General features: G+C 41.1%; 1 protein-coding gene across 2 annotated transcripts in view; it reads right to left on the bottom strand.

The window, feature by feature from the left end:
- Positions 1–4810: 4810 nt before the first annotated feature.
- apc2 (APC regulator of WNT signaling pathway 2) overlaps positions 4811–14770 on the bottom strand; it is a 244093-nt gene continuing 234133 nt past the window's right edge. For both annotated transcript variants that reach the window (XM_063032030.1, XM_063032031.1), the window contains one exon: positions 4811–14378. In XM_063032030.1, the coding sequence (XP_062888100.1) occupies positions 8591–14378 (5788 nt within the window). In that variant the 3' untranslated portion in view covers positions 4811–8590. The remainder of the gene's footprint in view (positions 14379–14770) is intronic.

Below are 14770 nucleotides of genomic sequence, written 5' to 3'. Positions count from 1 at the left end.
ATATGTTTTTAAACAGAATTCTCAATGTAAGAAAATAAGGAGAGGTCACAGAGTTCATCTGAAGGTGGAGAATTATTCAGCAGTGTCAGTTTTCACTAGAGAAGAAGTCCCTCCTTTATGGTGAAGACCATTTGGAAAGCTGCCAATGAAGTATTGAAGAATAAGTCTGAGTGAGACAAGTGCAACTTTCCTTCAGATCAGTCAGTAAATTTGCTTTCTCAGAACAGAAGTCTGAAGTTCCCCAGTGGTTACTCCTTGATGTTGTTTATTTTTAACTTCAGATACGGACAAAGATATGTCTTTACTAATAATTTGTCTTAACACAATCATTCAATCCACTTCTACTATGTAATTTTAAAAGTTGGTGCATGTCTTGTTCTATAACTTAATTCAAAATGTATGTTCCTGATGATTTAGAGTGGATTGCCATGCTAGTAAGCCCTTAAATGTTGTGATTGGTTGACCAAAATTGTAAGAGTGTAAAACCAGGGGCAAGTCTTTATTGTACTGAGTGAAAGTACAACTTTAAATTCCTTGGCGTTATCATTCATATGACCTGTCCTGGGCCAAGCACCTAAGTGCAATTACGAAGAAAGCACGGCAGCACCTCTACTTCCTTAGAAGTTTGCGAAGATTTGGTATGACATCTAAAACTTCGACAAACTTCTATAGATGTGTGGTGCAGAGTATAATGACTGGATACATCACAGCCTGGTATGGAAACATGAGTGCCTTTGAATGAAAAATCCTACAAAAAGTACTGGATATATTCCAGTCCATCACGGGTAAAACCCTCCCACCACTGAGTACATCTACAATGCAGTTCCTGTGTTGTCACAGGAAAGCATCATCCATCATCAGGGACCCCCTCCACCTAGGACATGCTTCCTTCTCACTGCTGCCACCAGGAAGAAGGTACAGGAGCCTCAGGACCTACACCAGCAGGTTCAGAAACAGTTATTACCCCTCAACCATCAGGCTCTGGAACTAGAGGAGATAACATCACTCAACTTCACTAAACTGTTCCCACAGGAAGAAAAAGATAACAAAGTTGTTTGCTCCATTAGGAATAAACAGAGAGTAAGAGGTGGAGAGTTTCTTAAATGCATCTATTTTAATGCTAGGAGCATTGTAAGAAAGGTGGATGAGCTTAGAGCATGGATTGATACCTGGAAATATGATGTTGTAGCGATTAGTGAAACATGGTTGCAAGAGGGATGTGATTGGCAACTAAATATTCCTGGATTTCGTTGCTTCAAGTGTGATAGAGTCGGAGGGGCTAGAGGGGGAGATGTTGCATTTCTTGTCAGCGAAAATATAACAGCGGTGCTTTGGCAGGATAGATTAGAGGACTCATCTAGGGAGGCAATTTGGGTGGAATTGAGGAATGGGAAAGGTGTAGTAATGCTTAAAGGGGTGTATTATAGATCACCTAATGGGGAGAGAGAATTGGAGGAGCAAATTTGTAAGGAGATAGCAAATATTTGTAGCAAGCACAAGGCTGTGATGTGGGAGATTTTAATTTTCCACACATTGACTGGGAAGCCCATTCTGTAAAAGGGCTGGATGGTTTGGAGTTTGTAAAATGCGTGCAAGATAATTTTTTGCAGCAATACATAGAGGTACCAACAAGAGAAGGGGCAGTGTTGGATCTCCTGTTAGGGAATGAGACAGGGCAGGTGATGGAGGTAGGTGTTGGGGAGCACTTCGGGTCCAGTGATCACGATACCATTAGCTTCAATATAATTATGGAGAAGGATAGGACTGGACCCAGGGTTGCGATTTTTGATTGGAGAAAGGTTAACTTTGAGGAGATGCAAAAGGATTTAGAAGGAGTGGATTGGGACAATTTGTTTTATGGGAAGGATGTAATAGAGAAATGGAGGTCATGTAAAGGTGAAATTTTGAGGGTACAGGATCTTTATGTTCCTATTAGGTTGAAAGAAAAGGTTAAAAGTTTGAGAGAGCCATGGTTTTCAAGGGATATTGGAAACTTGGTTCAGAAAAAGAGAGGGATCTACAATAAATATAGGCAGTTTGGAGTAAATGAGGTGCTCAAGGAATATAAAGAATGTAAAAAGAACCTTAAGAAAGAAATTAGAAAAGCTAAAAGAAAATATGAGGCTGCTTTGGCAAGTAAGGTGAAAATAAACCCAAAGGGTTTCTACGGTTATATTAATAGCAAAAGGATAGTGAGGGATAAAATTGGTCACTTAGAGAATCAAAGTGGACAGATATGTGTGGAGCCAAAAGAGATGGAGGAGATTTTGAACAATTTCTTTTCTTCGGTATTCACGAAGGAGAAATGATATTGAATTGTGTAAGGTAAGGGAAACAAGAAGGGTAGTTATGGAAAGTATGTGATTAAAGAAGAGGAAGTATTGGCACTTTTAAGGAATATAAAAGTGGTTAAGTCTCTGGGACCTGACAAGATATTCCCTAGGACCTTGAGGGAAGTTAGTGTGGAAATAGCAGGGGCTCTGACAGAAATATTTCAAATGTCATTAGAAACGGAGATGGTGCTGGAGGATTGGTGTATTGCTCATATTGTTCCATTGTTTAAAAAGGGTTCTAAGAGTAAACCTAGAAATTATCGGCCTGTGAGTTTGACATCAGTGGTGGGTAAATTGATGGAAAGTATTCTTAGAGATGGTGTATATATAATTATCTGGATAGACAGGGTCTGATTAGGAACAGTCAACATGGATTTGTGCGTGGAAGGTCAGGTTTAACAAAACTTATTGAATTTTTTTGATGAGGTTACTAGGAAAGTTTACAAGGGTAAAGCAGTGGATGTTGTCTATATGGACTTCAGAAAGGCCTTTGACAAGGTTCCACACGGAAGATTAGTTAGGAAGGTTCAATCATTAGGTATTAATATGGAAGTAGTAAAATGGATTCAGCAGTGGCTAGATGGGAGACACCAGAGAGTAGTGGTGGATAACTGTGTGTCAGATTAGAGGACAGTGTGTAGCGGTGTGCCTCAGGAATCTGTACTGGGTCCAGTGTTGTTTGTCATATATATTAATGATCTGGATGATGGGGTGGTAAATTGGATTAGTAAGTATGGTGGTGTTGTGGATAATGAAGTAGGTTTTCAAAGCTTGCAGAGAGACTTAGGCCATTTAGGAGAGTGGGCTGAAAGATGGCAGATGGAGTTTAATGCTGATAAATGTGAGGTGCTACATTTTGGTAGGGCTAATCAAAATAGGACATACATGGTAAATGGTAGGGCATTGAAGAATGCAGTAGAACAGAGGGATTTAGGAATAATGGTGTACAGTTCCCTGAAGGTGGAATCTCATGTGGATAGGGTGGTGAAGAAAGCTTTTGGTATGCTGGCCTTTATAAATCAGAGCATTGAGTATAGGAATTACTCAATGGAGGAACTCAAAGGAGTAATGTTGAAATTGTATAAGGCATTGGTAAGGCCAAATTTGGAGTATTGTGTACAGTTCTGGTTACCGAATTATAGGAAAGTTGTCAATAAAATTGAGAGTACAGAGGAGATTTACTAGAATGTTGCCTGGGTTTCATCTCCTAAGTTACAGAGAAAGGTTGAACAAGTTAGGTCTTTATTCTTTGGAGTGTAGAAGGTTGAGGGGGGACTTGATAGAGGTATTTAAAATTATGAGGGGGATAGATAGAGTTGACATGGATAGGCTTTTTCCATTGAGAGTGAGAGTGATTCAAACAAGAGAACAGGAGTTGAGAGTTAAAGGGCAAAAGTTTAGGGGTAACGTGAGGGGGAACTTCTTTACTCAGAGAGTGGTAGCTGTGTGGAATGAGCTTCCAGCAGAACTGGTTGAGGCAGTTTCGATGTTGTCATTTAAAGTTAAATTGGATAGATATATGGACAGGAAAGGAATGGAGGGTTATGGGCTGAGCGCAGGTCGGTGGGACTAGGTGAGAGTAAGAGTTCAGCACAGACTAGAAGGGCCGAGATGGCCTGTTTCCGTGCTGTAATTGTTATATGGTTATATGGTTAACCTATTGACTCACTTTCACAGACCCTACATCTCACATTCTCTATATTTATTGCTTATTTATTTATTTTTAATTTCTTTTTCTTTTATTTCTTTTTGTATTTGTAGTTTGTTGCTCTTTGTACACTGGTTGTCTGTCCTGTAGATTCAGCCTTTCATTGAATCTGGTTATTGGGGTTGTATACATATACAATCTCATGGTTGTATATGGTGACATATATGTACTTTGAAAATAACTTTGCTTTGAACGTTCAATTTTGAAGGTTGTAATTCCTGCAGGATTGTGTTGGAATCATCAGGAACTGAAGGTTGTTGGAAAGAAAGGCAAATGACCATTGCAATATGCATGAACTACTCAACACATGTGGCAATCTTCAAGGCAATTTTTATCTGCATTACCATCCAATGATTCTGTCAATTCTGTACCTGTGTACGTTCAGCAAAGACAAGATTGTGCTTAGCAGTGATGTTCTCAAATCCGTTGCTTCGGCTTGTGTATGAGATTAGGGAACAACCACATATAACATCAATAACAACAACTTGCATTTGTGTTCTACCTTTAATGTAGTGAGGCTTTCAATTGGAGAGTTGTAAGGCAAAATTTATAATTGAGCTAAGTGAGATTTAAGATATGTGATCAAAAGTGTAGCTAAAGAACTGGATTAAAAGGAGTGAGAGGTAGAAAAGCAAAGAAGTTTCAGGAGGTAATGTCATGTTGAGCTCTCGGAAGACGGGACCCAGGTGCAGAGGAATGGCAGGCTTTCTCTGTCACGGAGGTCACAATATGGTTAAAAATATACAAAAATACCACTAATAATCAGAATTATATTTTTAATGAGACAAACAATTGAAATACATGACTGTTATAAATATATACACCACAATTTTCTGATATGCAAAAGTACCTATTTGCATATTTGTTCAGTAAAAGTCCTTTGCCACGGCAGTGATAAAAAAGCATTGGGTGTTGTCCTGGGATTTCATTAACCCAATGGCTTCCTCAGTAGCCAAACAATGCCATCTTCATTCTGTTTGCACAACATTTAAATACTTTTTCTGCCTGGGTCTGGTATTTGTTATACCAACGAAAAACACACGTAATACTTGTACTGTACATAATTGGCAATGTGTCAGTCATGCCTGCGTCGAAGATGAAATTTTGTCCTTCAAAATGAGCTTTTTCTCTCTAAAGGTTGAAGATAAACACCAATCATACATTTAAAGACTTCAGTTCCATTGCCATTGAAGCCAACTTAAAGAACTCGACAGGCCTAGGATTTCCATAACATGTTAAGGAAGGCAAGTTTTAAGTGACTTATATTCAAACAAAGATCACCATTTATGAATATCCAGGTAATCGATTTTGACTTTGAAAAATGCTGTCCTTAATAAAAGTATGACATCGAGCTGTTTTGAAACCAGACACAGAAATAGAAATCTACAGCTCACTTTTTCCCCCCAACAACTTTATCTCCTATAGAGTTAAGTAGCAATATTCCAGTGAAGTGGGACAGTGACAGTTGGACAAGTGCCCAGATCTGATATTTATACATGTTAAACACATTCCATTCTTGTATTCGTATGACAACTGGTAGTACTTGTAGTGTCACAGAACATTTGGAAGAAAAGAAATGGATTTGGTCGCCTTAAAAAAATTCCTGCAACACAAGCTGAGACACATGAAAATCAAATGGCTACAGCTTCACCATTAATGGCAGTCTTAAGGACATTGACTGGTTTATGTAGGCAGCTTACAGTATAATTCTGAAATAAATATGGAATAGAATTGACATAAAAATGACAAAATGTAACAGGAAGTACAGTTTTATGAAGAATGATTTCATTCACAAATGAATGTTAATACATTATGATTAGTGAACAAGGAAATACTGGTTAATTCTGAACATTCGGTACAAGTAAATTGGACTCTACTGTGATGCCATTACAGCTCTCATTGCATACACTTATACAGGAAGGGAGTCACTTGGGCAAGAATGCAGTGGAAACATACAACAGTGGCCCCACTTTATCAGGTACCTCCTGTACTTATAAAGCAGCCAGTGAATGTAAGTTCATAGTCTTCTGCTGCTGTAGCCCATCCACTTCAAGGTTTGACTTGTTCTGCATTCAGGGATGCTCATCTGCACACTGCTGTTGTAACACGTGATTAGTTGAGTTACTGTCACCTTCCTGTCAGCTTGAACCAATTTAACTGTTATCCTCTGACCTCTCTCATTAACCATATGTTTTCACCCACAGAACTGCCACTCACTGGATTCTTTTCTCTTTGTTCCTCACACCATTCTCTGTAAGTTCCAGAGACTGTTGTGTGTGAAATCCCAGGAGATCAACTGTTTCTGAGATACTCAAACCACCCCGTCTGGCACCAACAGTCATTCGACAGTCAAAGTCACTTCGATAACATTTCTTCTGCATTCTGACATTTGATGTGAACCTCTAGACCATATCTGCACGCTTTTATACATTGAGTTACTGCCACACGATCAGCTGATTAAATATTTGCATTAATAAGAAGGTGTGCTTAATAAAGTGGTCACTGAGTGTAGAATTAAATTCTCGTGGAAGTCAATGGAGAACATCAGCAGAGATGATATTAACCCTAAGTATTCTCTTTATCCACAGATCAAAGTAGTTTCCCATAATGTGTGTATCTTTGCACTACGGGCAATAAACTACTGTTAAAATAGCCAATGATCCAAGCTTACTTTGTGCATGTAATATTCCAGTAAACTAAGTGTGTTGAGTGTATAAAAGATACGGGTATTGGTTTAATAAAGATGATGGCCTTTGCATTCATTTAAATTGAGTGAAATTGATCCTGTTACATTATCCCTAGGAAAACACAAGCTTTTTCAATGATACCATTGCTGCAGTTTTGCTGTACATATTAATGATAAAGATACAAGATAAGTCCTTGAATTGAGTAGTTTAACTGAACAAAAGCTGACAAGATTCTATGGACCACTGACTTTACACCATCTTCAGTGTGATATAAATGCAGATTAAATTTGGGAACAAAATGCATTCAGTATGGTACTTTCCATTCAAATGTGTTGGGTTGTAATTATCTTAATTATCTGCGCTAAATTGCTTAAGAAAATAAAAACTGTTCTTTTAGTGCCTTATTATGGTCTCTCAGATCACACGCAGTTAATTAGTTTGAAGTGCAGTGAACCCTGAGTAAGCAAGCCATTTTGCATTCAGCAAGACATGAGCATTCTGTTTATCTGCTTTGGCAATGTTAGGCTCTTCCTTGTACCACAAGATCTTTAACCCCTGCTAGTACTAAGCCAAGGGCATCAAAGGTTACAGGAAGGAGGCAGGAGATTGGAGTCAAGAGAGATAGTAAATCAGCCGTGATGGATTGGTGGAGCAGGCTTGATGAGCCAAATGCTTTGATTCTGCTCCAGGTCTTATAGTCTTAAACAGTTTGCTATCTGGGTTAGATAAGGAATCTGTTAAAGCTTCATACAGGTCCAATCCTGTGACCAATCCTTACAACTTCGTAACATTAGACATAAAGAAAAGAAAAACCTCAATTAAACACCTTAAATAAATTCACAAGAAGTAAGTTTCATTAAAAAACTTAAGTAGTCATGGTTGGAAATTGATAGGGTCCTTTTAGAATCCTGTTTTTGCGTGTTAATGATTGTCTGTTGATTATGGGCATGGAACAAATTATTAATGTTTTAATTCAGTATTTGCTCTGAGTTTGTTTGTCCTGCACTTGTAAGCTGCCCGGTCAGAAAGTGCCACCTTGTAAGAGGAGGCAAGTGTAGGCTTCTATTGAGGTCAAACAGAGTGCTCACTCCTCATTTCCCTCCTTCCACTTCTACAGCCCTGGCTGGAAAAGACTAATTCTTTAACTAGTTCTCCAATAATATTAGTTCTCCAGTAATCAAATGGTACAGATGTATTTGGCAAACCTAAGTTTTTTTTTCTGAGTTAACTTTGATCTTATCTGACAAACAAATTCATTATAGATACATTGGTCCTTCAAAAATTGTTAATATAAGTTGAAATATTCATTGAATCTGCAACAATTATTGGACATTTACAAATATGATTAGCTTTATATATAGATATATATAGATTTTAATTATCTTTGTTCCTGGAGGGAACTCAATTATGAACTCCTCAGAATCTCTGATTAATCATGTGTGTTAGCCACCTAACTAGTTAACTAATATTTTCAGAGGCCAGCTTGAGATGAGACTGATCAAAGTTTGCATGACACCTTATCCTTGGAACAATGCATTTTCTTATATTCACAAGTGCAAATGAATCACTTGCTGCTGTGTATCACCATTTGTTGCAGTCAACTAGTAGTGACAGATGAGTGTTAATTTTGTAGATAATGTCACAGGTGGAGCTACTTCACCTTGTAACGTCTTCTAGTCAATTGATAATCCATAATAAGATGGGTGATGGTAGAACTAAAGTATATGATGCATGCATTTGTACCTCAGTTAAAGCTGTGCTTGGCGTACATTTATGGATGAATGCACCATTGATAGATTTTACCACTCAAAGTGAAAAAATGCAAAACAATCAAGTACTTAAGCCATTATTCTATTTGGCTTTCAGCTTTGCACCTTAGCCACTGTTTTCTCATTAATAATAGGTGCTCGAATCTGAGGTGGCTGGAGAGATCCACTGTCTGACTTTATTGTCTTGGGGCTGGGTATATAATTGAAAGGAGTCACTCGAGCAGCTCTACTTGGAGAACCATGTCGACTAGAATTGAAATGCATATGACTTGGGGCTGTAGTGTGGCTCTCAGTCTCAGAGGATGTGGTTATATTGTTCCTCATAAGTAACACTGCATCAGATTCCTGTTCGGCTGAGTGGATACCATATATAGTCTCTAAGCTTTTCCCAATAAATGGCCTGCTCCTGATATTCCTGGGAATAGCTTGTTGAAGGTGAGGGACAAGGTCCAATGTAGGTGATGTGCTTGAATTTGTTTTTGTAATTGGAAAATCTTCAGTCTGTACGAAAGCATCACTGGTTCTCGTTTCCATGGCTCCCATTTTGCCTGGCAGCGGCTCAGATTCTGATTTATTTACCAGTGCCATTGCAGAAGGTGGGAGAGAGTTGCTGAGAAAATATGGAATGTCTTCATCTTTGATTCTTCGCCATGTTCCCTTTAAGCTGGGCTGATTCTTTCTCAGTTGTTGTTCGTTTTGTTTGGCAAGTCTCTCAGCTCTTCGAGGTTCCTCTTCGCTCCTGGTCTTGTCACTGGATTCTGATGATGCCGAGCGAATGGAAGATGGACTTGCTGCCCGCTGTAAAACGTTGATGTGAGGGGACGATGAATACCGTTTAAAGTGCTCATTCTTCCAGGCCGCACTGTTTTTCACAGGGAGCCTCGAGGGGCTTTCTGAGCTCGGTCTCCGCGACAACTTCTCATTCCGGAGCGCCGATTCTTTACACACGGCCTTCCGTTCATTCACGTTCATGTTAGAGACTGGTTTAGCAACCTTTAGGCCCTGGCACTGTGTAGAACGCAAGACAGCTGCCTGAAAATCTGATTTGCTTCTCCTTGGTGATGCAGACTGAGACAATGATGAGACCGACTCAGATGAAGAAGCTTCAGACTTCTGCCTCTTGAGAAGGCCAGGGGACTCCTTGATGAATGTCAGCTGGCGCACAAAGTTGGACTTATCTGATTCACTGCCACTCGACTTTGCTGAGGACATCCTCACCAGGTCCAGCCTGTTTGGAGGCATGACCTTCTTCGAATCTTGGTTCTTATTCGGCATAGCAGTACCATTCCTTTGAAAGGTCGGCAGCTTTTTCACTGGAGTTACTTGCTTGCATGGTACCTGACTGTTCGATGTTTGGACTGGTGACCTTCGAATGACTTTCCCTGTTGATGGAGACCTAATATTTGGAGTGGAAGGCAAGGAAATGACGTGTGGTCTCGGTTTCTGGTCAATTTTATTTATGCTGGTTTTTGTTACATTTGCTCCTTGCTTATTGGACTGTACCGATGTGGTTAAATTCCTCTGGGGCTGCCTGGATGGTGTTGAGTTCCTTGATGATCCCCTAGAAGGGCCCCTTGGTATTCTTGCAGGTGGAGTTACGCTTCGTTTTGGCAGGGTTGTGTCAGCTTTCTCTGTTGTTTGTCCAGGTCTGTGCAAGCTTCGAGACCTAAAAGTCTGGTTAGGATTTTTGCTGGAGGTGTTGTTCTTGGGCATTGTTTTCTTTGAAGAAAGGCTGGCATTATTGGACTTTTTCAACATATCAGGCATGTAGATCACAGTCCTTCCTCTGAAGATCACAGGTAAGCTTACTGCCCGGGATGGTTGTTTAGGTATGTTTGAACCTTTGTTAGTGTTGGAGGATTTACCTGCAGTTGCTTTGTGATCATTTACTTTCTTCCCTTGCTTAGCAGCACAGTCGGCACCCTCTAAGTCGTGGGTTTGCTCTTTCTGTGTCCTTTTCTTGTCCTTCCTCTCGAGCGTAAAGTGGAGTGTTGACCCAATGGACAACCCTGACACAAACGATAGAATAGAATCCGATTCTGAGGAAGGTTCTCTTGAAAGACAGGCTGCTGCCTGATGCAAACTAGTGACTATGGAATTGGCACCTTCTTGAATAGCTTTCCACTCGATACTTTCCAGGTCAGGAGATGTCAGATCTGACAACGAGCTGCAAAGGTCTCGGCTTGTATCGTTCCTCTGCTGCAAATCCCAGGCAATGTTCACACCAGTGTGGGTTTGCGCGTTACCCTTTTGGCTTTGCTTTGCAGACTTCTCAGATTTCTGCTTTGAAGAATGTTTCCTCTTCTTTGGCATTGCTGAGCTGATGCATTTCTGCAGGAGATCGTCTTCTGAATCATAACTCAGTGAGCTTGGGGAGCTATCCCTTGTTGTTGGCATGGATGAGTATCCATTGCTGAAAGATTTGGAAGTGGAACTTTGAGACTTTTTCCTCGATTTTACAAATGACTTGCGAGTCTTCGTTTGAAAGTCCTCCAACTCCACGTCACTCAGCGAGCTCAGCGAGGAACTAAAGGAGAAGCAAAGCGGGCTTTCATCTGTAATTAGCGCCCGCTCATTCTTACTGACTACACCAGCATTTTTGAACTTTGTAGTTGTCTTATAGTTGTGGTTTGGTTCATTCTTTGTTTCTATGTTTTGGTTGATGACATTTTCCTCATAGTCATTTTTCAGCCCGTTTTTCTGTTTTGAGACACCTAACCTATCTAAAGATTCATTTTCATAAAAGCAATAAACAGCCTCTTCAGTGGGAGTAGTGTGGCGCATGGACTGAAAGGCATAGTTTCCATGAATGTATTCTCCACCAGAAATGTCCATTCTTTGCTCACCATCGTCTGCACTCTTACAATTGTCTTCCTTTTTATCCAATTTCACCAGGTGCCTTGGTGTACTTTGTTCCTTCCTTAAGACCTTTGTAGTCAATCCTGACTGGAATCCAGAAACATTGTGGCTTTGACACTGTTGCAGAGGTAGAGAGTTCTGATTTCTTTTAGGAACCTCCCTTTGGTTGACATTAAAATGCAATTGAGCTCTTGGGATTGAGCTGGAATGGGGACACACTTCGTTTCTATTTAAATTGTATTTATTCCCTTGTTCAAGGCTTTTATCATGCATTCTGATCGATATTGGCACTTCTAGGTCATCAGTGTTGTGTCCTTCCGCAGGAATCAGTTCTCTTCTCTCAGTTATTTCAGGTTGAACTTTTGCCACGGTGGGAGACTCCCTTTGAGGATACTCCAGTGTCTCGTCACTGAGAGAGGCTGAGCTGGAAAAGTTGACCGGCGTACCTTCAACAGAATCTGAGTATGAGGAATCTTCTCTGAGGGTGTCAGTTTTGGAGGTGCTGTGCCCAGCTGGATCCAGCTGAGAATGAGCTGGCAGCAGCATGTAAACGGGCAGCGGGAGCGACTTCTTCGATTGCAACACTTGAGTGGACAAGCCGGAAATGAGTGAGGTCTTCACTTTTCTGAACTTGGTTGGCATCGCAGAGTTTATACATTCTTTCAGGATTTCAATGTCGTCGTCAGAGTTCTCCAAGATGCTATCCAACTTGTCAGTTTTCTCCATTCCATCAGCGCTCCGTTCCTCCCTGATGTCTTCTCTCTTTTCTTGTGCCAGACAGTTGAAACAGCTCTTTTCTTGGAGAAGAGGCATCAACTTTAGTTCAATATCCTTCTGTATATAGGGCTCATGAAGGGTCAGCGCGCTTAGGCTTGACGCACATGAGAAGTTTTCATTTGGTTTCTCCAGCGTGAAGTACAACATTGTGTCAATGTCTGGAGGAAGTTGGAAACGCTCCTTGAATTCATTGATATCCATGTGTTTCTTCATCTCACTGTCCCATTGGTTATTGGCTTGGCTGGCATCTTTTTCCAACTGGTCCAGCAATGGGGTTTTACTTCTACTTGGAGGCATGGTTTGCCCGGGGCTGTCGGGTAAATCACTAGGGCTGATTGTACCGCTTACCATTTCACTGCAGGGGTCGCTTTGAATGGAACTGACTATTGATGGACTTTCAAAGCTTCCAAGTGAACTGACTGAACTACACCGGCTTAAAACCAGCGGGGTTTCTTGCAAATAATTGTCAGACGGACTCGAAGGACTGGAATCCATATTTCTGGAAGCAGCTCTTTTCCTTATCAAAAATTTTTCATGCTTTGGACAAGGTATTTCAATAGGCTGGGATGCAATGCTAAATGAATGATCACTGGACTTGAGCTGCATCTCTTCTGTGGCTATAGACTCATCACTTATAGGCTTTTCGGCTGACAGTGGTGATTCTTTCTCTATGCCAATTATTTCCAGGGAAGAATCACTGTCAACATCATTTTCACTACCAATTTGTACATCCAGAGCATTTTCAGCAGATGATAGGGATGACAATGAACTGCAACGTGAAAAGCAAATTGGGGTATCTTCCACACAGTAAGTTTGTAAAGTTTCCTGGTCATTGGAGACCGGTGTACAAGCAGATGTGCTGGAGAGGCCTTGACTCAAATCTCTAGTACTCTGTGAAAGCCCAGGATGCACCCACGCCTGTTTTCTGCTCGATGAACTCTGAGGGGTCAGGGAATTTCCTGGGCTTGGGCTAGGACTGCTTCTTGTTGTGACCGAAGACATGTGGGTCCTTTCATAAAGGGGTGAAAATTGTTTCTTGCTTATCTCATCAGCTTTTCTTAACCCCCAGACATCATTCCATGAAGTACCGGATTCTCTGGAACTTGGCTGTCCATCAGAATCTTTTCTATCCATCTGATGGCTCTCTCCATTCTTTAGCTCCAGATTAGTCGGTCTTTTCTGATACATAGGAAGTTCTTCCTTCTGCTCTGTACTTGAGGATTCCTTGGATGAGCTCATGTGATTTTTTGTGTCAACTTCACCAGTGCTATTAGAACACTCCAGACTATCACTTGATAAGTTGGCGTAGTCTGTCCTGGCACCCAAGATGCCTTGCATTTTCCCACGAGTCTCCCGTCTCCCTAAGTTAACAGTGTCTGCAAGGTGACGGGGTGATGAAGACTTTGTCCTGGGTTCATTCAGGTCATCTAAGGCAGACTGCCAGTCGAGGCACTGATCTTCTGAGCTAAGGCTGAAGCTGTCTTCTGAGGAGGTGTGCATGTTCGACATATCTTCCACTATCTTGTCAATTCTGGCCACAGTGGTGGATATTTGGTTGACCAGTCTCTCTGCAGCAATCGACACATTGTCAGTGGCAGGATTGAATTTCTGAGCATCCATTTGTTTCCCGTCAAGATCCCTTTCTGACTCGGAGCATCTTCCAGTACTACGGCACCGGGACACGGCTTGCCCTTGAAGGAAGGAGGAGTTGAGATACATGGACAACATGGACAGCCCTCCAGTTTCTAATCCAGTTGGTATATTGGGACCCTCGTCATCATCAAAGCATCCAGAGTCTGAAGCATAGTCCTTGGCCAGACTTTCAATGTGTCTAAGCGGCTTGTTGATATTGGAATGCTTTGGGCTAAGTTTCTCAATGCTGTCGAAAGTCTCTGTTAAATGTTTAGCATTGAGCTCGGCCTCCAGAGCTTTCTGCTTCCTCATGTACAAAGAGGGCATGCAAGAGCCCGGGGATATCATGGTGGTATCCTTGTACTTCGCTGGGCGGTTAGTCAACAGGTTCCTCAGGGCAGCTGCACTTCCCATCGCTATCATCTTGTGTTTGGAATGGATCAGGTTCCTCAGCATGCTGACAGCCCCCAGGTCCCACAGCAGTTCCTGGTCCTTTGAGTTTCGAGCTGAAAGGTTCCACAGGGTCCCACAAGCATTGCTGACAATGGTCAAACTGTGGGACTTCAAATGTTGCAAGAGGGTCTGCAGGCAGTTGTAGTCACGGAGAATTTGCCTAAAAGATAAAGTTAACAGATTGAAGCGTTTGATTTTAATGGTACAACAGCTAGCCAACAGAAAGCAATCCAAAAGTGTTTACATTTTAAAGCAAGGTTACGAAAGTACAGGAATAGTCCATTTCTTAGAAACTTACAGCTCAATGAGAGGCCATACAGCCCACAGTGCCCATGCTTACCCAGTAGGTCATGTGGTACTTTTTATATGTGGTTAGGAGTTTTTTTATGTCTCTACCACCATTTCAGGCAGGGAGTCTCATAGTCCACCATTCACTGAGTAAGAGCAAATAAATTCTCCAGTTCCTGCCTAACTCTTCCAACAATTAACAGTTCTTTGTCCTCTTGTTTCTGTGTAAGGGATAATAATTCACAATTGTTCACCTTGGAAAAA

Source organism: Mobula hypostoma, chromosome 24 (genome assembly GCF_963921235.1).
Source record: "Mobula hypostoma chromosome 24, sMobHyp1.1, whole genome shotgun sequence".
Taxonomy (NCBI): Eukaryota; Metazoa; Chordata; class Chondrichthyes; order Myliobatiformes; family Myliobatidae; genus Mobula; species Mobula hypostoma.
The sequence above is the reverse complement of the archived record's forward strand: the minus strand, read 5'-3'. Positions and strand labels throughout refer to the sequence as shown.